General features: G+C 46.0%; 1 protein-coding gene across 1 annotated transcript; it reads right to left on the reverse strand.

Moving 5' to 3' along the window:
* Nucleotides 1-917: 917 nt before the first annotated feature.
* On the reverse strand, nt 918-26,683 carry Dnase1l3 (deoxyribonuclease 1L3). Its single transcript, XM_075988535.1, has 8 exons — nt 26,446-26,683; nt 20,716-20,804; nt 19,290-19,379; nt 18,389-18,501; nt 13,734-13,846; nt 10,214-10,371; nt 3,190-3,286; nt 918-2,926 (listed from the first exon to the last, which is right to left on the reverse strand). Exons 1-8 carry the CDS (start codon nt 26,599-26,601, stop codon nt 2,810-2,812), a joined length of 933 nt encoding a protein of 310 aa, XP_075844650.1. The 5' UTR covers nt 26,602-26,683; the 3' UTR covers nt 918-2,809.

The following is a 26,683-nucleotide window of genomic DNA, read 5'->3' on the forward strand; positions in this document are numbered from 1 at the left end:
TGAGTGAGGGTCTCTGTGTGGGAGAAGCCCCCTCAGGCCCCACTTCCAGGGGAACACAGTGAAGGTCACTGTGTCAGAAATGGGAATTGGAAAAGGAAGGTGCTATTACAAGGACTAGATGTAATTGTATCCCCTTTTCTTGAAGCTCACTTGCCAAAATGCTTATGCTGTAGCAATGGCAAAGCAAGGGGTTCTTGACACCATTGGTTCTAAATAGCTAAAGGGAAATAACAGGTACTTTACCATTTGGACACTGGAAAGTTTCCGGGTCTGTGAATTCAAAAGAGTGCCGACTTCTCAACAGCCTCCAAAGCCTCAGAGATTAATTGGACAATAGAAATCTCCACAAAATCTCCGAGGTGAATCAGCATTTTGGGGAAGATGTCTTTCCCAAGTTAAGCAGGGCCCTTTTGATTTTATCCCCTTGGCAAGATGCTACATAATTCTAGTTCAAGGCTGACACTTGGAACTAGAGTGGCTCCCAAAGGCTCATGTAGAAAAGATTTGGTACCCAACCTATGATGCTGTCGGGAGATGGGACTCTTGTGAGAGTTGGAGCTTGGTTAGGGGTCATGGTGAGAGAGCACGCCCTGGAAGGGAAACTGAGACTATGCCTCCCACCCTGTCTGTCTATTTTTATGTGTATGGGTGCTTTTCTTGAATGCCTGTATACTTGTGGAGACCAGAGGAGCCCCCCCCCTCTCTCTCTCTGTGTGTGTGTGTGTGTGTGTATGTGTGTGTGTGTGAAATTTCTGGAGACACAAGTCACAACACAGACCCTCCTTTAAAGGTGATCTTAGGCTTCTGTCAGGATGATGGAGCTGACTAACACAAAACTCGTGGCCTTTTTTTCTTATATCAAAGTCATGCGGTCACCAGTATATTAAGGAAAAAAAGCAACTCATAAACCCATATGGACAGTGTGATACATTTTGTATTTCTTAAGATTACACATGGTACTCATTTATGCACGAACACCTTTAGAAGACCACAGAAGCTGTGTGAAAAGGTTGCCTCTGAGACAAGACACTAGGAGTAGAGTCAGAAGTGCCATTGCTTTTCACGGCTCCTGTTCATGTACAAGTAAAGAATAAAGAAAGAATATCCTGGAAAACAAAGCAAAAATACACAAAAATGGGCACCCTAAACATAAGCAAGATGGTGCCACATTGCTGGTTTCCAGAGTGGCAAAGAGAGAACAAAGACTCAAGTCCAAGTCAGTCAATGGAACTTGCCCTTCCCGGACTTTCAGTGAGCTTCAGTGCTGGCCCCAGCACAAAGACAATGTGGTAAGTATTGCAAGGGAGACATGGGATATGAGACAGGGGTCACTTGGGAGAGGACAGAATGCAAGGTAGAACCTCTTCAGGAAGTTGGGGGAAGGAAGAAGAGAAAAGGGAAAAGGGGGTAGGAAGGGAAGACCCTTTTGGAGCATCCAGTGCAAAGTGAGGCATAACAGAAGACTCTTTTTTCAACTTAGCTCCAGGTGGACTGAACGCAGATGGACAATGAAATCATCTGGGCCATTCTTAATTCCTGAGTGTGCAGATAGTTTTGACCTATGAGAGCCATTTTATTCAGAAGCAAGGAGTGACTTTAAAATAAATGGTACCATGGTACCTAGGAGCAATTGCTCTTTTTTTTCTCTTCTTTAGAAACCTTCATGGTGTCTGAAGACTGAGCTCAGGCCATGGCAATGACTTATGGACAGGGCTGTGGGTCGAGGTAGTCTACGGGTAGGAACGGGCTGTGAATAGGGATGGGCTGTGGGTAAGGGTGGGCTTTGGATACGGGTAGTCTTGAATAGGTGTGGTCTATAGGTAGGTGTGGTCTATGGTTAGGGATGGGCTGTGGGTAGGGGTAGTCTTGGGTAGGTGTGATCTATGGGTAGGGGTGGGCTTTAGTTAGGGGTGGGCTGTGGCTAGGGATGATTTATGGGTAGATGTGGTCTATGGGTAAGGGGTGGTCTGTGGGTAGGGAAAGGATTGTGTTCTTACTTGAAAATGAAAAGGGTGATTGTTGGGAGCAGTGAGACCCCAGATCCTGAATTTCTTGTAATCCCCTGATCTGAGTGCCTACAGCTGCTCTGAGCATGAGACCTTCAGGAGTTCCTGATGGCAGGAGAGTGGTTTCTGGTGGGTTTGGCTGGGGCGTGGCTATCTCTATACAATCTGCCCCTGAACACAATAAAGGGGGCATTCTTGGGGAATTCAAGGATGACCCATGTCGCTGTCTCTCTGTCTGTGTGTCTGTGTATTTTAACCTCAAGCCCCTTGCCTGAAGATTGGTAACTAGGTGCCAGCACACAGAGTGCAGACACGGGGGTGCGGTGCACGGCAGGTGACACTGGAGGTTACTAGGTTGATTGAGTTAGGACAATGGAGCCAGGAAAACACAGTAGGAATGGCCCTCATTCTTCATTCCTGATAGATGTTACAATTGCCCAACCCCAGCAGGATGAAGCAGAGTCTGATTGAGACATCATGAGGTATGATTTGAGTCTTGACATTTCTGCTCATTTCTGGGAAACTGGAGTCTCTTGTGAGCACTGACAGCTAGGGCTGACAGCTGACATTTGACCTGCTACCTAACTAGTGGTAGGTCCCAGTGATGGTGTGGGGTCAAAGAGGCATAACAGAAGACGCTTTCCCAACTTGGCTCCAGGTGGAATGGACTCAGATAGACAATAAAATTAGCCAGGTCATTCCTAATTCCTGAGTGTGCAGAGTGTGCAGATAGTTTAGACCTATGAGAGCCATTTTATTTAGAAGCAAGGAGTGACTTTAAAAAAAAAATGGCACCATGGTACCTAGGAGCGATTGCCTTTTTTCCTCTTTTTTAGAGCAACAGATTTTCTGTTGTTGGTGAAGGCCCTTGAAGACTGGAGTTTAAATTCAACTGGAAAGTGGTCACTGACATCCAGGGCCTAAAAGGGGAAAAGAGAAATAGATTTGGGGGTTAGGGGATGCCTGGGACATATCGTGGCCTTAGCAATGACCAAATTCAGGAGTAGAGAGGGAAGATGAAATGTCTGAGGTCATCAGGTAGAATTGAGGCGTGTTGCTCTTGGTCCTGCTCCTGGGAAATTTGGCAGGCCTTCAAATCATAGAATTCTAGGTCTTTAGACTCAAGAGCACCCCTCCCAAATTTCCAGGCTGGTGGACCAGAAAGACCAGGTGGTAATCTTACCTCCTCTTCAGACAACTGATAAGTTTTCTGGAAGTCAAAGACGCCATTTGAATTGGGCACCACGGAGTTGACTATCTCTTGTCCTCGAAGCACAATCCTAGAGAGAGGACAAGGAAATAGATACATTAATTAGTCAAAGCTGTCAACTTCTGAGATCAAAGGGAGGGCTGACTTAGACTCTGGAATTGATTGGGCAGCCTATCCCTTTCGTGCAGTGGGTGTTCTGTGTCCACAACTAAGTTTAGCTTGCCACCTTGACTGGTTAGTTTTGGTAAACTTGTCACCAAGCTAGAAATATCTGGGTAGAAGGAACCTCACTCGAGAAATTTTCTTCATCAGGATGGCCTGTGGGCATGTCTGTGGGGGTATTTTTATTGTTAATTGATACAGGAAGATCTAGCCCACTGTGGGTGGTACTAGACCTAGGCAGGTGGCTCTGGGCTGAAGTTCAGTTTTGTTTATCAAAATCATTGATAAAACACTCATGAATGAGTAAAGAACTGCGGGAAGTATCACTAGCCCCACTATCAAATTATGCTGCAGAGGTTTTTTGTTTGTTTGTTTTTTTGTTTTGTTTTTCGAGACAGAATTTCTCTGTAGCTTTGGTGCCCGTCCCGGAACTAGCTCTTGTAGACCAGGCTGGCCTCGAACTCCCAGAGATCCGCCTGCCTCTGCCTCCCGAGTGCTGGGATTAAAGGCGTGCGCCACCACCGCCCGGCCTGCAGAGTTATAATAATAATACCAGCATGGTATTGGCATAAAAACAGACATGCTGATCAATAAAATAGAGATAAAGAATCAGAAATAAGTCCACACACTCATGGATACCCAATTTTTGATAGAGAAGCCAGAAATATACACTAGAAAAAGTGGTAGTGTCTTCAACAACAGCATCAGGGAAATGTAAATCAACGCTACTTTGAGATTCCATCTTATACCTGTCAGAATGACTGAGAACCATAACACAAGTGAAAGCTCATCCTGGTAAAGATGTGGAGTAAAGAAAGCACTCTTCCATTGGTGGTGAAACTGCAAACTTGTTCGCCACTATGAAAATCAGTGTGGCAGTTTAATCATAAAGATGGGAATTGAAAGGAAAATCCATCCATCAGCTATGTTTATTTCTGCTCTATTCATAAAAGCAATAAATTGGAAACAATCTAGGTATTCATTAATGGTTGAATAGATAAAGAAAATGTAGTACATTCACAGAATGGATTATTACTCAGCTATCAAAAAATGAAAATTTCTGATGGGTGGTGGTGGTGTACACTTTTAGTCCCAGCATTTGGGAGGAAGAGGCAGACCAATCACTCTGAGTTAGGGGCCATCCTGGTCTACAGAGTGAGTTCCAGGATAGCCAAGTTTACACAGAGAAACCCTGTGAAAGAGAGAGAGAGAAGGAAGGAAGGAAGGAAGGAAGGAAGGAAGGAAGGAAGGAAGGAAAAAAGGAAGGAAGGAAGGAAGGAAGGAAGGAAAGAAACTTGTAGGTAAATGAATGGAACTAAGCAAAAATCATTCTAAGTGGGGTAACTTAGACCCAGAAAGACAAACAGTATTATTCACTTCTATGTCGATGTTAGCTGTTAAGTCCCTGATAAGCAAGCTACACTCTGTAGTACCACAGAGGTTAGGTAGAGAGTAAGGTATGAAGGGAGAGATGAATTCCCCCTAGGAAAGGGAAATAGAATAGATAGTTATGGATGGATGATGTGGGGGGGATTGAAATGAGAGGATCAGACAGGGAGGGGAAGGGAAAAAAGAAAGGAAAGAGGGAGAGAATGCAGGGATGGATAGTTAAAACTAGGGTCCATTTGATGGATCTTATGGAAACCTAATAGAGCAGAAGTTTCCTGTTATATATAATTCACACACACACACACACACACACACACACACACACACACACACACGAAGGTACTAAATGAAACTGACAAATAATGGGGGCAACGGTGACCCAACTGGACATTTCTCATCACCAAATTAAGTTTCAAGTACTGAGGATGGGTTACACCCAATCAAGTTGTTACCCAAAAGGGTCTCGTGGGAACTTCCAAACAAGCCAGGCTATTGTCAAGGCTCTCCACAAATCAGCAGTTAGACCCTATTACTGCAGACAACACCAATACAACTCATTGAACACAGAGAAGTAGAGCTGGTGCCTACTTAGAGCCTTTACCTCTGTGGATTAGTGTATATGGTACTGGAAGATACTCTGCATGCTACTAGGGGAGAAAAGGAAACACCAACCCAGCTAGAAACTTTCAGTCTGTAAGAGTGACCTGCCTGCAAAATACACTGGTGCAATAGTGTCACAAAGATTGTGGAAGTAACCAACCAATGTCATATTGGAATTAAGGCCCACACCATGAGATGGAACCCATGCTCAACACTGCCTTAGTGACCAAGAACCTGAAACTGAATAGGTCAGGGACCTAGGAAAGCAACAAATACTACTGTTCCGCTAAAGGAACATAGCAATAAAATGACTACTAATGACACTCTGCTATACCCACAGATCTGTGCCTTGCTCGGCCATCACCAGAGAAGCTTCCTCTTTAAAGCAGATGGGCACAAATACACAGACCCACAGTCAGAGACACAGAGAGTGAGAGACCTTGGGAAATCCCTAAAAGGGACGTCTCCATCAAATCCCTTCTCTCTAGGTTCAGGAAACTGTGCGAAGAGGCAGAAAGAGTGTAAGAGCCCAAGGGGACAAAGGACAACAAAGACTTAAGGCCTTCTGGATACAACAGGGCAGCAGGCATGGGGCTTGCATGGCTCTGCACCAGATGGGGTCCTAGAGCGATGTGTTAACACACCCCCATCCCTACCTAACCTAGAATCTGTTTTCAATTGAGAGTCAGGTGCAATTGAAAATTTAGTTTTTTCCAAGGAGTCTCACTGAGGAAACTAACTACTCTTAAAGGAAGGTCCCATGCCCAGCAGTGGATGACTAACACAAAGCAAACTCAGCGGCATCTTTGGAGGCTCTTTGTGCCATAATATTAAGCCAGGACTTTATTTTTCTTCTATCTTACAACTCCTTTGTAGATATATTATGGCTTCTGGTTTGGGGTTTTATGGAATTCCTATGTATTTGAACATATGTGTCTCTGCGTCTATGTATGTTTCTTGTGCTTTTTCTTTGGCTCTTTTCCTTGTTTTGTCTTTTTGTCCTATTCTGATTTGTTTTATTTTATTGTATTTTATTATTGTTCCTTAGAAACCTGTTTGCTTTTCTGGAAGGAGAGGAGGTGAGGAGGAACTGGGAGGAGTAGGTAGACAGGAAACCATAATCAGAATATATTATATGAAAAAAATCTATTTTCAATAAAAGAAAATTAATAAATGGAAAAGAATAAAAAAGTAGCTGAGTAGCTAGAGGGATCAGGGCAGTCAGCAGCATCCCTTCATGGTCTCTGCTTCTGTTTCTGCCTCAAGTTCTTGGCTTGGTTTCCCTTAACAACAGACTATAACCAGCAAGAAAAACCTATCTCAAGGCAATAAGACAGACATATTGTCTCATCTCCTGGTGCTTGAACCTACATACGCACATGCAACACACACATTCACCAACACACACACACACACACACACACACATACAATAAAACAAAGCAACAACAACAAACCCTTTCCTCCCCAGATTCCCTTTGGTCACACTGTCTATCACAGCAACAGAAAAGCAAGCCAGACACTCCCCTAGAGGATGGCACCTACAGTTTCAAAGCAGAACCGGTCCCCTGTTAGCCCTGTGATCACAGGGCTGTAGCCCCAGCACAACAAACACAGCTGGTATAAGAACACACTTCACATATGAGCCACCCAGTACAGCAATGGTTTGTAGTATGAGAATGTTGTTTTACTCTGTCCCTTTTCACTTAGAGCTGATTGTTTTTTTGGCAAAAATCTCAGATCGGTGCCAGCTTGTCTTGGAAACCTTCCTAACTCCTCATTTTAACAAGAGGAGAGCAAACTGCCACCTCCAAGTGTTCTCTAGAATGACCACTTTCTCCTGGGTGTCTGTTTTGTCACCTTTGACCAATGAATGGCAAGTGATACTATGGTCTTACTTTGTACAGTATCATGATATTTCCTTTAAAATGAGCTCATTTATTTTAATGAGAAACTGATGGATTGAAAGAAAAGTACAGAGGGGGGAAATGAATGTAAAGATAATTTGCAGCTATGACACCAAATGAAAATGTGGTATTCAAATTATCAACAGACTTTAAGGACTGGGGTGAAGGCTCAGTGGGTAAGAAGGGCTTGGTCTAAAGCAAGAAAACATAGATTTGATTCTCCAGCACCTACATCAGAAGCTAGGCATGTCTGTGCCCTTCTGTATCCCCAGCACTGGGGCAGAGTCAGTCAGATCCGCAGAGCTCACTGCCAGCTTAAACAAAAGAATTGAATTTCAATTCAATAGGAAGCCTTGTATCAAGGCAATGGTTCTCTGACCTCCAGGCACATGAACCTGTACTCACTTGCTTTCACCACCATCACCACACACACACACACACACACACACACACACACACACACACACACACAAATGTAATATACAAAAAGAGGAAGTGGACTCTAGCATATGACACGGGAAGCGAAACAGGTAGGTCTATGTGATCTTAGTGTCCTGCCTAATTAGTGAAAACTGCTCTTCCATGGCTCTGCCCTGAGCTTTCCCAATTCTGAGTGGTGGTTTGGTTTCTGGGTTTGACCTGCTGAAGATCCCACAGCTGACATGGTTGGGTAAGCCAGTGCCATCTGCCCAACTTGGCTGAAACATTTGAAAATGGGAAGAGAGGCCTGGGTGCTTGGGAGGCTATAACTTCTCGCCCTGGGCTTCCATTTTTGAGGGCTGGCACAATAAAAGCCAAAAATTAATCTGCAACCTCAGAAACCCCAGGAGAAACAAAGGCAGTGAAGAGACCTTGAGGCCTGAGAAGTGAGCGCACCGGGCCGATGACCTTCTCAGACTCCTTCCTCAGTCAGCTGAGGGATGAGAACGGAAGGCACCGTGGAACTGTGTTTCCCCCACTTGCTTGTGGTTTGTGCTGCAGATAGTCTCTGATAATTCACACACTTTGGGCACCCACACTTCCCTCCTGACTGAGGGAACAAAGCTGACAGTTCTTGAAAGAAGTGAGGGCTGGAGGATGGCTCAGCAGTTAAGAACACTGACTGCTCTTCCAAAGAACCCGGGTTTAATTCCCAGCACCCACATCATGGCAGCTCACAACTGTCTGTAACTCCCTCTGACGCCCTCTCACAGACATACATGGCAGGCAAAATGCCAATGCACATACAATAAAAATTAATTAATTGATTAAAAAAGAAAAAACCCAGGGTAAGTTTAAATTACAACAATAGTCATTATTTAAACACATGTAACTGCATTTATGTGTAGTAATAATTTAAAAAGTATTCAAGTCAGGTGTAGTGGCTCGTGCCTGTACTCCCAGGCCTCAGGAGACAAAGGCAGGTGGATCTCTGTGAATTCAAGCCAGCCTGGTCTACAGAGCAAGTTCCAGGACAGTCAGAGCTGCTTCACAGAGAAAGACTATCTTGAAAAACCAAAAGAAAAAAAAAATCAAATCAAAGTACAAATATTGTTGCATTAAATGCGCTCATTTTAAAATTTAAAGTTACTTATTTACTGGGGAGCATGCTACTACAAACGTGTGCGATCAAAGGATAGCTTTGCGAGGCTGAGTCTCTCCTTCCATTTGTTCTGGGAATCAAGCTCAATTCACCATGCTTGTGTAGTAAGTTCCTTTACATACCGAGCCACCTCCCCTGCTTTGATTTATCAAACACCTAAGGATCAGAAAGATTTGGTTAAGATATACATGGAGGCTGTCTCTCTCACCAGTGATGGTGGTGCAGTGACCAGCTGTGGTATACGTTTGGGATAGAATTGGTGATAGCACAGGAATTATCTGTGGCCATACCTACCTGGATGATCTTAGGTGCCATCTAAAAACATACAAATGTATTTAGCACTTGTCATGTGCCAGGCACTGTGTTAAAAGCTTTCTATGTGTTATTTCATTTAGTCCTCATTATATCTCAACAACTGAGGTACTATTTTTGGTTTTGTTTTGTTTGTTTGCTTGCTTGCTTGAGACATGGTTTGTCTGTGTAATAGTTCTGTCTGTCCTAGAACTAGCTCTGTAGACCAGGCTGGCCTCGAACTCACAGAGATCCACTTGCCTCTGCCTCCCCAGTGTTGGGATTAAAGGCGTGCGCCACCAGACCTGGTCTAAGGTCCTATTAATACCTCAGTCTGAAGCTTACAATACAATCGACACGACGAGTGTAAGTTTTGGTCACAACATATGAAATAGTAGAGTCAGGACTTGAATTCAGGCCCATCTGACGTCAAAGTCAGTGCCGGCCACTGCTAAGCTATAGTACCCCTTCTATGTAAGGCTATGTAGATCCATGCACTGCATAAGGAACCAGAGGATCCTTGTACAGGGATATCCTCCAAGCCAAACGACCACCGCCATGGGCAGTCAGCTGTGCCCTCTTGATCATCCAGCTGGGCTTATTGACTGTCTACATCCCCACGTAGAGGGGTGGGGTGAGTTAAAAGATCCTTTCCTGTGAATCCAGCCCCTCCCAACCACATGTTGCATGCAACTCATCCCCCACTGCCCACGGCTTCTGAGAGGAATAGAGTATACAAGCCTGGGAAGACTAGGGGATCCAGGCTTTATCTATGCAACTATAAAAAAGTCATTATCTCTCCTGGGTAAAGACCCTGGTGTGGCATTTTGGCAGGGGAAACACTCACACACCTATGATATTTAAGTTAGGCCAACAAACTCATGGGTTCCCTGGGGGTGAATTCTATCCAGGTTTATAACTGGGACTGGGATAGGGGCATTTCTTACAACTCCCCCAGGGAAGAAATTGTAGTAACAGTCCTGAAATGGAACTGATTTTTTCTCTAGCTGAAGGGGTCGGGCTGCCCTGGTACGAACGGATCAAGCAGCCTCTGTAGAGGCTCCTACCTGTCGTAGGCACAGTCGGTGCTCTTCTTGACTGTGGTGTCCACCTGGTCCCCAATCAGCCAAACGAAGTTGAGGTCAGTCCTCAAACGGATGTTCTTCCAGGCCTTCTTGGGGACATAACTGCAGTCAGCGTTGAAATCACCCATGAAGATGAAATTCTGAAAGACATGTTTTAGAACCATCACTTGGCAAGCACTGGAATACATGACTTCATTGTCAGCCACCGGCAAGGGCCCCACCTTTCATGTCCAGTGAACAAAGAGGTCTTTTGTTTTGTTTAGATTGGAGACAGGGATTCTCTGTGTAGGCCTAGTTGTCCCAGAACTTGCTGTGTAGACCAGATTGGCCTTGAACTCAGAAATCCACCTGTCTCTGCCTCCTGAGTGCTGGAATTAAAGGCATGTACCACTGCCACCCAGCTACAAAGGGGTCTTTTGGGACTTGGATTGGACCCCTCCCAATATATTTTGTTTCTTTTAAACTTATTATTGTGTGTATGTGTGTAGTGTGTGTGTGTATACATATATATGTATAAATATACATATATATATACATATAAACTTGTTGATTCTCTTCTGTCCTTCTACTGTGGATTTTAGGGATATAACTTTGGTTGTCAGATTTGCACAGCAAATTCTTTTACTCACTGAACCATGTCACTGACCCATCCATTCCAATTTTAACTCCTGGTCCTGATACACTAGAATGTGACTACATACAGAGTCTCATGCAATCTAGGCGTGCCTCAAATTAGCTCTGTAGCCCAGGATGATCTTGGACCCCTGATTCTCTTGTATCCACCTCTTGATCTCTGTGTACTTCCACACCCAGCTGGAGAATGGAACTTTTAAGATATAATTAAAGTTAAAAAATGAGGCCAGGTGGGTGGCCCCTTATATAGAAACAGGACTGGGTTTGCTCAGTGGTAGAGTACAGGCAAGTAGGAGGTCCTGGCTTTGATCCCCAGCATGACAAAAATAAATAAATAAATTTAAGTAAGAGAAATAGAGATTAGAACATAGAGAGATACAGAGGAAAGACAACACAGAGACAGCAGATGAAGATGAGTATCTATAGGCCAGGGACAGAGGTCCCAGAAGGAACCACCTGGCTCTTCCCCGCTGGCATTGGCTCTGCAGCCTCCTGAACAGCGAGAAACAGCCCAGAGTTACTTCATGCACCGGGTTCTGGGGCACTGCTATGTTATTAGCAAACTTACAGTTTCCATCTGTGTTCCCTTTTTAAGAGAAGAACAAACAGGTTCCAAGTGAGTCAGAGTTTGGACAAGGATCTGGCAGTGAGAACAAGGAGTGGGAGAGAGGATGCTTGCCCCACAATGCCATCCAGATCTTAGTCACAGTATCTCTGTAACCTGCTGCGTATAGGTAGGCAAGAAATACTGGAATCCAGCTAAGATATCCCCTCACATAAATACTGCAGCAAATGTAAACGAACAAACACCTCAGTTCCCAAGAAGCCAACTTAACTGGGGCAATGCGGTGATGGCTATTTTGACATCTCTCTGTGTCCTAGTGTATGGAGGACAGAAACTAATTCCTATCGAAACTCAATCCTTTGAGAGGCAGCCTTAGAGTGACCTGCTTTTCTCCACCCTATACCACCAAGATTTGGAAGCATCCCATCCCCCACAGGCCATGGGAAGAGAATTTTAACATTCTGCAGTTACAGAGGAAATATCTTATTTCCTTGTTTGTGCTATTGTTTGGGATGATTGCTGACTTGAGAGCTTTCCTTAAGAGCATTTCATTCTGACCTCTGCAATTAGGGTTTCCCTTGAGATTAGGTGCATAAAGACAGAATGCTATCCCTAACCTATGTGCCCCAGTCAGCAGGAAGTGATTTACCAAGCTCAACTGACATGTCTTGAACCACCATGAACCACAGCAGGGACAGGCAAGAGCAATTAAGCGGGCTGCTCTAGGCCACACAACCAGAGGGATTAAGCAACATAACCCAGGGCCAAACCTCAGTCTGCCTTCCTGAAGGTCCATCAGCCACAGTCTCTTCCCCAGAAACTCGATGTATTCTAGCTGAATGTGGGGACTCATCGTTTATTTGGGAACTTACAAATAAGCAACGAAATGCACCCCTGGCCCTCTTGATGGTCACTTCTGACCAGCTGTGTCCACACTTGACTCATTTTGCACCTCGAGTGGGGGAACTGAAGAAAAAGAGGGACTCTCGGCGTCACATTCCGAAAGGAAAAAAGAGGAATTTGGCAGGAGAGCCGTCTGAGCACTTCCTCAAACCCGCAGAGCCACAGATGACAGCGTCTCTATCTTCCGAATGACAGGTGATGGCTGTCTTGAGGAGCGAACACCATCATTGCTTCTCCTTTTCGTGATCTTGCCACTTGCCTCTGAAACACTCCTGACCTCCTAGGCCTCACTGTTCTTAGTTATAAATTGGGACTGATTAATGACCTTTTGTGGTTGTGTACACTGTGCAGGTACACATATGTGTGTGCTTGTGGGGTGACTTAGTGTGTGCGGTGGGTGTGCACAGTTCAGGTGCATGTGTGTGTGCTTGTGGGATGACTTAGTGTGTGTGGTGGGTGTGCACAGTAGAGGTACATGTGTGTGTGCTTGTGGGATGACTTAGTGTATGTGGTTGTGTACACAGTGCAGGCATATGTGTGCATGCGTGTAGGATGACTTAGTGTGTGTGGTGGGTGTGCACAGTTCAGGTACACATATGTGTGCATGCGTGTGGAATGACTTAGTGTGTGTGGTGGGTGTGCACAGTAGAGGTACATGTGTGTGTGCTTGTGGGATGATTTAGTGTGTGTGGTGGGTGTTCACAGTGCAGGTACACATATGTGTGTGCTTGTGGAATGACTTAGTGTGTGCAGTGGGTGTGCATAGTGCAGGTACACGTGTGTGTGCTTGTAGAGACCAGAGTACAACCTTGGGTGCTGTCCTTAGGTACCGCTGCTTTCTTTTTTCTGTGGTTGCATCTCTCACGGGCATGGAACTTGCCAAGCATGCTAAACTAACTAACTATTGAGTCCCAGAGATTTGTCTGCCTCTGTCCTCAACACGGGAAATGTAAACTTGCACCAGCATGTCCAGTAGTGTGTGTGTGTGTGTGTGTGTGTGTGTGTGTGTGTGTGTGTGTGTGTTGTTTTGTTTTATGGTTTCTGGGGACTGAACTCAGGTCCTAATGTTTGCAGGACAAGCACTTTATCAAGTGAACCATCTCCCCAGTTCCTTGTTGGATTATTGAGAGGATTAAGTCCACTTGTTCATATGTCGTCTCAGCACAGTGCGTAGGCCTTAGGACCAAACCGTTAATAATACTGGCATCCATTATACACACAGCAGAGCATGAATTCCCAGGACCCACAGGGACAGGCCAGAGAAGTCTTAGCAAGAAGGATGTTTAGGGTTGAGGAAAAACTGTACATCAGTTGCAGCTTGCATGTACTCCGCCCCCTCCCCCTCCTATTGAATGACTGGGTGCTGCCTGATGGGAACGGGACAAGCACAGAGGCCCTCACCTGTGCTTTCCACCGCCGTTTCACATCCGTGTAGACGTCAACCAACTCATCAATCTCTTTCACGGAAGTCTCAGGCGTCGTGTGCAAGGGGACGATCACGAAGTCCTTGACAGCTGAGGAATAACAAACAGGAGGTGGCACACTACCCGTTGAGGGCCCCCTAACACTGCCTGAAGAAGGCCCCTCTAAGAGACACCGCTGCATTGTGAGGGCATCGTGACAGAGCGCCGGAGACGGTGGCTGAGATTCCGGTGCTTTAGTGTCACCAGGCTGCTTGTTGTCAGGACATGAAAGACTCCGTTCTCCAACCTGTGCTCTCTCCAGCTAAGAGGAAGCTGGTGATCGTGGTCATGCCTGGCACTGTAGGCACTGTGGGTTTTTTCTCTCTTTCTAGCTCTCCTTCCTTTCCTTTCTTTTTTAACAGTCCGTGTGTGTGTGTGTGTGTGTGTGTGTGTGTGTGTGTGTGTGTGTGTGTGTGTTTTGTGATCTCACCTGCCCTTCCTTTTTCAAATCTTTACTTTTTTTCTCTTGGTTTGCTTGGAGTATTATTTATGTTTTATGGCTATGTCGTTCTTTCTAAGAGTAACAAATCCAGTTGGATAGGGTGGCACATATCTGTAGTCCCGAACTTAGGAAACTGAGACAGAAGGAGGAGGAGTTCGAGGCCAGCCTCAGCTACAGGAGAATGCCTCAAAAAAATGAAAAAATAACCTACAACAAATAAATAAAGGTTACTTATAACCAGGACTTAGTGATTGCTTTTGTTTAAAGCCGTCTTCTGGGGCTGTAGATGTCCAAGGCCTGGCTGAGGGAAGATGAACATCTGGAATCCGTGCATTTGCTTTGCATCTGTCTCCTCTGCTACCTTAAACTCTGGCTCAGACTCTGCTGACACATTCACCATTAAAGGAGACAACAGGATGGCCAGTCTCTCATCCCCCAAGGCTGAAGACAGAGAGATGTGTTCCAGAAACAGTGAACCTTGCAGGCAGATCGATCCCTGACAGAAACCTCGGTTCTAACCCCGGGAAGCTACAGTGTCCTCCAGGGGACCTGGACATCATACCAAGACTGTTGACCAACGTCTAACTCTACCCCTCCTGGCTTTTCTTCTTTCCTCTATAATCTCAAGGTCTTACCAAGATCCCCCAGGACAAGGCTAGGACACTTGTCTGCTTCCTGTTGTTGCCATACTGACAATCAAATTCCTTCCTTATTTTACCACTACTGTCTCAGTCTGCACTTTCAGGGTAGCAGGGGGCAAATCTGGAGCCAGGCCCCTGATCAAGGACTTTGGTAACATGTTTAGCTTTTGTATTATAAGGGGAAAAAAATGGAGGCTGGCAAGTTTATAGTCCTTTTGCAAACAAGAAGAAAATAATAATAATAATAATAATAATAATAAAATTTACCTAAAAAATTAGAAAGCAGGGGGCATGGGGGTACAGGGCTTTGATGCCAGCACTTGGGAGTTGAAGGCAACTCGTGTCTATAAGTTCAAAGCCAGCCTGGTCTATATAGTAGCACCCTGTTTCAAAAAAGAACAAGAAAGGATGGAGGTGTTGGAGAGGTGGCTCAGTGGTTAAGAGCATGTACTGTTCTGGCAAAGGATTGGAGTTTGTTTTCCACCTATGTTGGGTAGCTCACAGTCAACTAGAACTCCAGTTGTAGGGGGATCCAAGACTTCCAGCCTCCTTGGGCACCTGCATGTGCATAGACACACACAGCCCTGGGTTAGATCCAAAGCATCACATAAAACAAAGCAAGGTTGCCTAGGCCTGCAGTTTCATAACTCAAGGGGTGGGGGATGCTGAAGAGTCAGGAGTTCAAGGCCAGGCGGGAGTACGTGAGACCCTATCTCAAAAACAAAACAAACAAGGAGATGATAATAATCAGGGTGCGATGGTATATTTCCCTAATTCCAGCTCTGGAAAACAGGAAGCAGGAGGATTGTAAAAATCAGGGTTAGTCTGGGCTACATAGCAAAACCTTGTATCCAGACCACAAAACAACAGAGAGAAAGAGAGAGTGAGAACCAAAAGCTCCTAAGTGTGGTTCCCCAGGTGGGCCTAGTAGCCAGGCCTTGCCCTCCTGTCTGCAGGAGCTCTGATCTGAGGCAACCTCTCATTCTCTGCCTGGATCCCACTCCTGCCTCATGTGTAGAGGCTACAAGAGGACATTGCTGGAGACCCACAGAGGGGATGTGAGGGGAAAAATTTTTTTTTCTATCAAAGGCAGCTAACCTCTAATGGGCCAGTATTCCATAAACCTCTGCCATCTTGTGAACCTCTTGTGTATGTGCGCGCCTGTTTGCCCAAGACCTGGACATTCTCAAGCCCTTACTCTACCATACTCTCCTGTACACTGACTATGAGCTAGCCAATCACACGAGACTGTGCGGTCAACCTCTCACCAATGGCACGAGACGCAATCACCACCTGCATTAAAATAAAAACTAACTGAATGTCGCTCCTCAGGATGGTTGCTCACCTGGCTCGGGCTGTGGCACACCATTTTGCAAGAGGCCAGGTTACTCTTGCTTTGATGTGTGTTTCCCTACGCAACACTGAAGATACTGTTTTCCCACAGGAAGCTGGGCCTCAGACCTGCAGGCTGTCCCTGGAGGCGGGAGACCTACTCCTTAGCCGCACCTCCAGCTCATGGCTCTGCCTTTCTGGTAATTCCCTTACACACTTCACCACATTCCCACCTCTGAGATTTGACTCTCGGTGCCTTCCTGTCTCCAGCCATCTGCATGGTAACAGACCTTGTCTGCCTCTAATGGCCATGACTAGTCACCCCTCTAAGATCCCTCTGCGCTGTTTGATATGTCCTGCTTATCACTCCTTCATCCTCTGTAAGCTTCTCTTCTCTTCTATGCTTCACCCGCAAGAGACACCTCCATGACGCCAGGCTTCTATTTTCAATTCACCTTCTTGTCTGCACTACCTAGTACAACACCGGGCACCCCGAGGTGCTCAAAACTATTTCTCGATTGAATTCATGAATGAAAGTTAGATAAATGAATGAAATTGCTAACTCATTTGTTTCCAGTCCTGATACAACAGGGTAAACTCCTGACCCAAGGGAGAGATGAAGGGTAGGAAAGACTGGGCGTAGAGGCTCGGGAAAAGCAGATCTACTTAGTAATACACAGAGTCTTGCCTCTCTTTGAGGAAAAAATAAGTACTTGGAGGTGAAGCCTCTCCCTGCTCAGCCATAAGTAAATTGGATAATAAATAAAAGGATAATTGCACTCTTTGCCCTCAATAGTCCCTCTTCTCCACTACTGAGAATTCGCACACTTATAGTTATTTTCCCAAAGTTATTTTCCCCAAGTTAATTAACCCAGGGCAGAAATAGTTAATTCTGTAGTTCTGAGAGTTTCACCAGGGTGGGATAGAGACAGGCAGGCCTGCTTTAATTCTGCATATATCTGTTCATTCACACTCTGTATTCCTTCGACAATACGATGTCATGACGGCATGGACTTTGTCAGTCTTAGGCCCTCAGAAGGTTACATAGTAGGTAGTGAAAAGCATTTGACTTTACATGCTGAAACTTATACACCAATTTTAATTCTTGACTTTTTTATTTCTGTTCCTTCAGTGCAGAAGATTGACTCCAGAACCTTGTACACGCTAGGCACCAGCGCTTTCACCAAGCTGTAGTTTTGGCACTTAGTATTTTGAGAACAGGGTCTCACAATATAGTTCAGGCTGGCCCCAGTCTGCTGGTCCTTCTTTCTCTGCCTCCTGAATGCTGAAAGCACACGCATGCGCCACCACATCTGGTGAATTTTGACATTCTATTGAGTTCAGTGGAGATTGGGAATATGGGCTTCTGGGCCTGTGTCCTGACTTAAAATTCTGGCTTGTCTGCTCTAATAGTTCGACTTCAGCAAGTGATAATGCCTTTAAAACCCCAGTCTTCTCAAATCTGAATTGGGGATAGTCCTAGTCCCTACATTGCAGTCCATGGAAGAATAACAGGAAACTGGCCATTAGACGTGGGCCAGTAGCAAGGGGTCAAAGCACACATGGTTTAGTTTTACTCCCTTCTGGCAATCTGTGGAGGGTGGAGTTATCAATGATCCTGAGAAAAGTATCCAGGCTAGAAGGTCCTACATCTTGGGATTCTCAGGGCAGCTGCTTTTCCCAAGCGTTAACTCTCACCTCAGGGATCCCATAAGACAATGCAAGCACGTCACACATGCTCAGGGCTGGGCCCCTTCCTGGGCTGCTGGAGAGGTCACCAGGAGATGGGCTGTTATGGCTTAAATATGAAATGTCTCTCAGACGTCTGTGTGTTGAATGCCTGGTCCCCAGATGGCAGCATTATTTTGGGAGGTTGTAAAAACTTTAAGACCTGGGGTTTTGATGGAGGAAGCAGGTCACTGGGGAGTGACTTCCGAGGTTGTCCCTAGGGCCTAGTGCCTTTCTCACACCTCTCTACCATGAGGTGAAGAAGCCCTGTGACCTATGTTCTCACTGACAGGATATTCCGCCTTACCACAGTCTCCGAATCCACAAAGCTGCAGCTATGGATGAATCCTCTAAAGCATAAATAAATCTCCCCTGCTCCTCTGAGCTGTCTGTGTTGTGTATTTGGTCATAGAGACCTCAAGAGCAACTCATACAGGGTCATGGTCTCACCAGTGAAGGGTGACTGGAACCAAACCACAAAGGGCTCCCTGGAAAACACGTCGGCATCTCCATCCTGGTAGTCGTGGTAGAGGTATTTGTCTTTCACAGATACCAGCTTTTCCCTACAAGAGGAGGGAGAAAGAATTTCTTCTCACTGAGTTTTTTGGTCGTGACTTAAGTAGCATCCAGAGCAGGCTCAACTTTGGGAGGGTCTTTCCCCTAAGAACAGGTAGAATCAGCTCTTCTCCGTGAGCTGAGGATCTGAGTTATACATGCTGTCTGGGACACAGCAGGTGAATGTTCAGACATTAAACAGAAGAATGGGAGGAAACCAGAGAAAGTCCTTTGTCCTGTGCTCAGATGAGCTGAGCCAGGACTTCCCCACAAAGGACAAAGAACTCCTACCCTGGCCAGTCGGTGGTTGTCATAAAGCTGCTGTGCTTTCTAGCTAATGATTGAATGATTTTCTTGTGAAAGTTTCAGGTGATTTGTTTTGAAACAATATATGGAGACCCCCTCATATAGCTCAGGCTGATTCTGAACTTGCCGTGTTGCCTGAAGTCCGATCCCTTTACCTCTACCTTCCAAGTGGGGTGAAAGCCAGGCTCTGCATGGGCTGGGTGAGCAAGCCCTCCAGCAGCTGAGCTCCAGTCCCAGTGCATGGGTTTGACAGCCAAGATCCTGACTGCTATGATAACTGCTTTGAGACCAGAATCGAATGCTTTTGTTTTATTTGAGACGGGATCTCACTTTGTAACTCTCACAAGCTTGGAACTGTGTAGACCAAAACTAGCCAAAACTCACAGAAAACTGCCTACCTCTCCTTTTCTAGGACTGGGATTAAAGGGGCATTCTGCCACACCTGATCCAACATATACATTTGAGTTCAGGTCAGACAGATGAAACTCACTTATAGAGGAAGGCATACTGTTCTTTGTATGTGTTTCTTCCAAGTCGAGAACTAATCACATAGTTGTAGGTTGTGCTTCTCCGTGAATTTCTGGAAAACAAAATTTAGTGTGTTGTGAAAAATAAACAGACCTCTAAACACATTTCTGCTACATCTGCCCCCACCCTAACCCCCACCCCTGCCCCAGTAGTAGCATTTGGTACCACAGCTGCCCCTACCTCCATCGCTGCCTTCAAATCCCCAGCACTGAAACATATAGTAACCACAGATGTCCCTACCCACATTCCTGCCGCCACACCCCGAGTGCTGGCATATAGTACCACATATAGTCCTTCCTTCCTTTCCTTCTTTCTTCTTCCTTTTGGTTCTTTAAGACAGGCTTTCTTTTTAAAAAAACAAATGTGTGTTTTGCCATGAGTGTCAAGTCCCCTGGAGCTGGAGTTATAGACAATTGTCTAAGAAGTGAACCTGGGTCTTCTGGAAGAGCAGCTACCACTGAGCTGAGTTACCTCTCCAGACTCAAGACAGAGTTTCTCTGTAGCCCTGGCTGTCCTGGAACTGCCCAGGCTAGCCTCGAACTCATGGAGATATGCCTGCCTCTTCCTCTAGAGTGCTGGGATTAAAGGTATGTGCCACCATCACCCAGCCCCTACCTACTATGTGATTTAATAATACAAGGCTAGGATTTGAGGCCAGACCTTCTCATTTCAGACCCCACAAGCTTCATCCTGCTTCTGTGGGAATCACGGAGACAAGAGATGACCCAGGCAGAATCAGAAATCCTTGGTTTTAGTCTTCAATGCAGCCTAACAGGTAAAAATGCTCCCATCAGGCCTAACAGTGTGAGTTTGGTGTCCAGCACCCAAAGCAAAAAAGGAGAGATCCGACTCCTGCCAATTGTTCTTTGACCTCTACATGTGTTATGGGATACACACACAGTGGAATAAAAATAAGAAAGAAAGCAAAGAAAGAGATCCCTGCTTTGGCCCTGAACCATTGCACTCACTCATGCTTTCTAGTTGGAGTCAAGTTTCTCAGGTTCCGTCCAAGTGCCACTTCTGAGGTCCACCAGCTCACCAGGGAATCGCTCAAATGTTCTGGGGCTGATTTTAATTTTTATTTCATTTCATTTATTTATTTTGGTTTTTTTTTGAGACAGGGTTTCTCTGTAGTTTTAGAGCCTGTCCTGGAACTAGCTCTTGTAGACCAGGCTGGCCTCGAACTCACGGAGATCCGCCTGCCTCTGCCTTCCGAGTGCTGGGACATGTGCCGCCACCACCCGGCCTGGGGCTGATTTTAAACACCCACTATTTATTCCTGGGGTAGAGCTCACCATGCAGGGAGGAGGAGGGCAGCAGACCCAGTAGGGTGGGTGCCTTTGCACTTACTTTAAGCTCTCTGGGGGCCCGTCCCTCTCCCCATTTACCCGTTCAGCTTCTCCATCAACATGGGGCAGATGTTGTTGCTGCTGTCCTTGATTTCCATCAGGAGTATAAGGTCGCAGCGTTTGATGATCTGCAGAGAGAGAATTTCCAGGACTGTTTACTGTAAATCACCAAATCTTTCATCAGGCCCTTGCTGGGTTCCAAGTACCATAGTCAGGTGCTTACTAGCATAAGTAAATTTCTTCCTGAACTGAGAACAGCTTTTTGCTGTGTCCCTTTTGTGTTTTGTTGATGTTTGCTGTAGTTTTGAGATAGGGTCGCATTGCTTAGGTTGGTCCCAAACTTCAGGTCTGAAGTGATTCCCCTGCCTCAGTTCTGAGTAACTAGGATCACATGGGGTGCAATCATGTGCCCAGTGGTTTGGTTGTTGCTGTTTACGTTATTTTCTGCCCATTTTAATTTTTTTAATTAATTTCTTTGTTTGAGGCAGGGTCTCACTATATAGCCCTGGCTGGCCTGGAACTCAGAGATGTGCCTGTCTCTACCTCCAGGGTGCTGGAATTAAAGGTGGGCACTGCCACACTCAGCTGGCATGTCCATCTTAAGGATGAGGAGACTGAAGCTCAGACAAGGTCATGTTATCCAGCCACACAGCTCAAAAATAACCACACTGGCATCTAGATGTAAACAACCAACCAGAGACACTCCTGACTGTGATACTCCTACACATCCTACAGCTTGGGTTGAGTAGTTGTAGTGGTGATAACAATAAATACATATTAAACCTTAATGGGTAAAGGTACGAGGCTGGGTGCTACAGATCTCAGAAGGCGTAATTACAGTGGTAACAACATAAGAGCTAACATTTACTGTGAACCTACTTCACAGGAACACTGAAAAGGGGACATGATGGTTAGCCCATTAGATATAGATAGTAACTAAACTCAGAGAATTTTAGCAATTATTCTAAAGTCACAGCCAATACAGGTGGGGAAGCCAAGGTTCCAGCTCAGTTCTTTAGGCTCCTCTACATTCAGCTGTTAAAATACAGTCACTCAGAGACTCAGAGTCCGATGGAAGCTAGGCAGTATAATGGAAGAAAAGTAGAATTTGTGCTAAATGAAAGTCATAAGCCATGGACATGCTGGATATGTCCGTGAATAATTAATTGCTTTTGTCAGAAAATCAGGGAAGACTCCTGGAAAGAGATAGCCTTTGGTCCCTGAAAGGGTTAGAAATAATTCAGTGGGAGGAAAAATACAAGAGACACTTTGTCAGGGTGAGCTGACATCAGGGAGCAGAAAGAGCTCACACCCCTGGATGACCACGTGGCTCTGAGAAATGGAATGCTGGCGACTTAGCTCTACAGAATGTGGCTATCGAGGGCGAAGCAAGTCATGGAGAGCCACTGGGCCTCTATGTCCAGAGCATCTCCAGTTATATCTGCAGAAGAGTGGAGTCCACGTTCCCGGGACCAGGGATGCAGACTTTAGGAAGCCGGGACTAAGGACTGACTGATCAGGAAGCCTCGATTCTAGGTGAAACCCACATCACTGGCCGTGCAGTATTCATCAGGAGCCATGTGCCAGCCTCAAGCCAGCATGCTGGTCAGTCACTGGAAACTACCAGACCTTTCCAGAAGTGACTTTAAAATGCACACATTCAGTGGGTGTAAAGCACACACCTTTAATCCCAGCGTGAAGAGGCAGAAGCAGGCAGATCTGTGTGAGTTTGAGGCTAGCCTGGGCTGCATAGTGAGACAGTTTCTCAAAAACACAAAGACAAACACACGTTCACACTCTTTGATCCCCATTTTGACCCTTTACAATGGAAGTAGGATGAAGTAGGAATTTAGGGCAGTGCCAGCTAGGTAGGTGGTCTGTAGTTGATTATTATTTCTAAGGTGCTGTGGTTGAGTACCTTTTACAGGCAAGGATCTTCACATTTCTACTAATATTACTGTGCATGCACACACAGGCGTGCACGTGTGTGTGTGTGTGTGTGTGTGTGTGTGTGTGTGTGTGTGTGTGTGTAGGGAGGTGGGCGCCTGTGTTTATGGGTGTGAATATACCCTTGTATGTGAGAACATATGGAGACCAGAAGTCAACCTCAAGAGTCTTCCATCTTTCCTTTGAGAAAAGGTCTCTCACTGGGGCCTGGCTTGAAAATCAGGCTAGGCTAGCTGCACAAGGAGCCCCAGCAATCCCACCATCTCTGCTCCTCAGACTGAGATGACAAGTGTGTACCGTTACACCTGGACTTTTCACATGGGTTCTGGGGGATCAAAGTCAGCTCCTCACGCTCAGTCAGCAAGCATCTCACTTCAAGCATCTCCCTAGCCTTGTCCTACTTTATCACCGAGAAAGCCAATGCTCTGAGGGCTGAGGTAACTCCTCAGGTTTTCATAGCTAGTTGGGAAGAGCCAGGTTCAACCCATGATTTGTCTCTCCCACTTTTCTACACCTGACAGACTGCATCGGGGACAAGCTTGTCAACATTGTGTCGTCGCCCTTCGCTAGCATGGGTAGAGCATGAGGGACGTTGCCTGGTCATCTTGTGTTTTCCTTTCCAGTCACCGGTAGTTGTCTGACACTAAGCTGGGCCTTGGTGAGTCTCCTGTGTCCTTCAGTTTACACATCCATCAGGTAGAGAACCTGTGTCAGACTGTCCAAGGCACTGGGGTTGGATGGTAGATGGGGGTGGCTTGTCACCCTTCTCAGGCCTTAGAGTACATGATAATCATTCTTTTCTGCAGTGTTATGTGCTGGGTCCAAGTTCAACCTCACGATCCGATCATCTTTGTTATCCTGTCCATGCTACAGATGGGACAACTGGAGCCAGAGAGTAAGTCACCCGGTGTGGTGAGGCACATAAGTGGTAGAGAAGTGGATTGAACCCTAGGTCTTCCCCACCATGCTATGCTGTTTATTCTTTAAAGACATTAGGTAGGATTTTGTGAGTATGTCTCCACCCAAGATCTTTCTAGACCTTTCCAGACTGTCCCTTCCCTCACCCTCAGAGCAGCAATGGCACCACTTATCCGGATCCCATCCACACTAGCCATGCTCACCCCACCACAGACTGTTGCTTTCAGAGGATTTTGGCAGCATAGTGCAGAGCAGATCTGCCCTCCAGACCGTGACTCCATCCTGTGAGCATGCAGGAATCTGGCACCGAGGAAGGCTTGAAGGGAAGGGTCCACCCAGAGCTTGGCTCTGAAAGGACCACCAGGGAGTCGCTTCCCAAGAAGCAGGAACCAGAAGAAAATATGGCTTTTCCTCAACCTCTGCCATTTTGAGAATTTGGACAACAGAATCTTGCAGATTTTTCTCTGAGAAAACTTCCCAGAGACAGCAAGGAAACTGGAAACCAGTATCAGTTGGAGATTCAGGGCTCAGAAGTGCTTGGTAAGCAAGGAACAGGGATGTCAACAGGAAATCTGGCTGTGCTCTCAGGAAAGGGAATCTGAGCCCTGGCTTACTCTTGTGCTTTGCCAATGGGTCACACAAGAGAGGAACCTTGGCCTTTGGCATGCTAATCTCCTTGGCTATTCCGTGGCGAGGAAGGGAGTCTGTAATATAGACAGGCCATTGCTCACCTTCCCTTAGCATTCAGCTTACTAACACCCACTGAGTAACCAATTATAAAGAGGGCTGTGGAGCTGTGAAGGGACCACACCAGCCGATGAGGCATGACTCAGTTGGCAGAATTCTTGTCTAGCATGCACAAAGTCCTGGGCTCAGTCTCTAGCACTGCATAAACCATGTATGATAGCAAATGCTGTTAATCCCAGCACTCAGGAAGCAGAAGCAAGGGGCTTAGAAGTTCAAGGTCATCCTTGGTTACAGAGGGAGTTTGCCCAGCATAGACCTCGTGAGAAATGATGGTGATACTCTCTTAAAGCACAACTTCTAATGGTACATAATGCCCCCCTCGTGGTACATTTACATCACTAAAATGGATGTTTTCCTACTTGGATTGTTTGCATTCTTTTGGTGGCAAATGTGTCTTTACCTTTGAGCCATACAAGCCGTACTAGCTAATCGAGCACCAGGTATTTGCAGTCAACCGCCACTGCTCTCTGATGGCTCTGGTGGTTTCCAGGGGATTGGCTTCTGTTTGCACAATGGCTTTATGAGAATGGGATAAAGCCTTGACAAAGACTTTAGGCACACTTGGTGGGACTCACAGCTCAGAGGAGATGCTGTGTAGAGGAACGGAATCACCAGAGTACAAAAACACAGCCTCCAAGAGTGTGGCAACATTTCCAGGGATGAATAAGTTAGGGCTGTAGATAGTCACTTAAGTCCCCAGGCGCCACTAGGCTACATGTGAAGAAACTGGGAAATCGTTTTCTTGCACGTCAGATGTCTCCATTCAGCCATGGTGTTAGGATTCCCAGAGGCTTGGCACAGCTGTTCTGGTAAAACCACAATGTCTAGAGCTTCTTGCTTATCATCTAAAGGACAGAGTCACCTAAGACCCAGAACTATTTTGGTAAGAGCACAGCAGGCTTTCTGCTTGTGTCCTCTCTGTCCAACCGTAGCATAACACCAGCTTCATCTCAGCTCTGCTGGGCTTCAGTCACCAGCCTTACCAGCCTTACCAGCCACTCAGTGGGAGAACCCACTCTATGGGAAGCACCGGGAAGAGAAGGACTCTTGAGTTCCTCTGGGGATAGATGGGGTCTGAGCCTAGGGCTGCTGTCATTTTCGCCACACATGGGGGCCTCTTTTGTTGGTGTGTGTGTGTGTGTGTGTGTGTGTGTTGAGATAGGGTTTCATGTAGACCAGGCTGACCTTTAATTTGCTATATTGTCATAGATAACCTTGACCCTTTGACCTTCTTACTCTTTCTACCTCCCTAGTGCTGAAGGTGGGCAGCACCATGCCTGGTTCATGCAATGCCAAGGATGGACTTCACAAATGCTAAGCAAGCGTTCTACCAACTGAAGTACATCCCTAATCTCACTGTGTTTGTTTGTTTTTAAGTAATAATCATTCCACCAGAGTCCAAGTATCAAAAATAAATCAGCCCATGGGACAGAGAGACAAATGACTCCAGAAAAATGTAGGCAGTTTCTCTGGACATTGGTCATATTACCCAAGAACAGCAATATCCACAAGCAGAGAAAGCATAGAATTTTGATTTGGGGGAAGACCAATGGGGGAGAGATATGAAGGGATGATAGGAGAGAGATAGAGAGGAAAGGAGGAAGAGAAGGAGAGAGAGAATGCACGTTTTGCCAACGATTATAAAGATGAAACAGACAAGGCTGTACCAGTTTCCTCAACGCTCCTCCCTGGAACTACCCAGCATCGCCTCACTCTGCTGAGTTCATCTTCTCCACCGGGGAACAATAGTCCTTGCTCGTGAGGTTGACAAATGGGATCATGTATTTATAGTGCCTGACACACACACACACTCAGTATGCTCAGCTAAAACCATCAGAAGCTGGAACTATCTACTGGCCAGACTCTGGCAAAAGCATCATGTTTACCTGCTCAGCAACCTTGCAACACCCCTGTGGAAGGCACAACACCTTCCTAGAATACCTTTGGAATACACAAGAAGAAATATCATCAGATAACAGGGGAGGCCTGGAATACCACCTGGTCTGAAGATGTGACAGAAAGCACCAGGCCCTGAGGCAGTCATTGCAATGGTAGTTACCGCTGTCCTTAACTCTTCTTGAGAGCAAATTTCAGGGCCCTTGAGTCTGACGCTGCAGAAAAGGTGTAAGGGGTGGCCAGGACTCGAACACAACTCACCTTCACAATGACGTCCATGGCATTGTGGTTTTCCTTCTTCCGCTCTCCAAATGATCTCACATTGAAGGAGCAGAGCTTCAGGGCCAGGGCACTATGGAGGGCAAGAGAGAAGAGCAGCAAGGAAGCCAAGCGCAAGGAAGCCTGATGCAGGGACATCTTTGATCTCCTGGGATGTCGTCTGTCTGAATGAAGAGACAGCTCCTGGCTCACTGACTTATAAAGCCTGCTGATAACAGGA

The sequence above is a fragment of the Microtus pennsylvanicus genome, chromosome 10 (genome assembly GCF_037038515.1).
Source record: "Microtus pennsylvanicus isolate mMicPen1 chromosome 10, mMicPen1.hap1, whole genome shotgun sequence".
In the NCBI taxonomy this organism is placed as follows: domain Eukaryota; kingdom Metazoa; phylum Chordata; class Mammalia; order Rodentia; family Cricetidae; genus Microtus; species Microtus pennsylvanicus.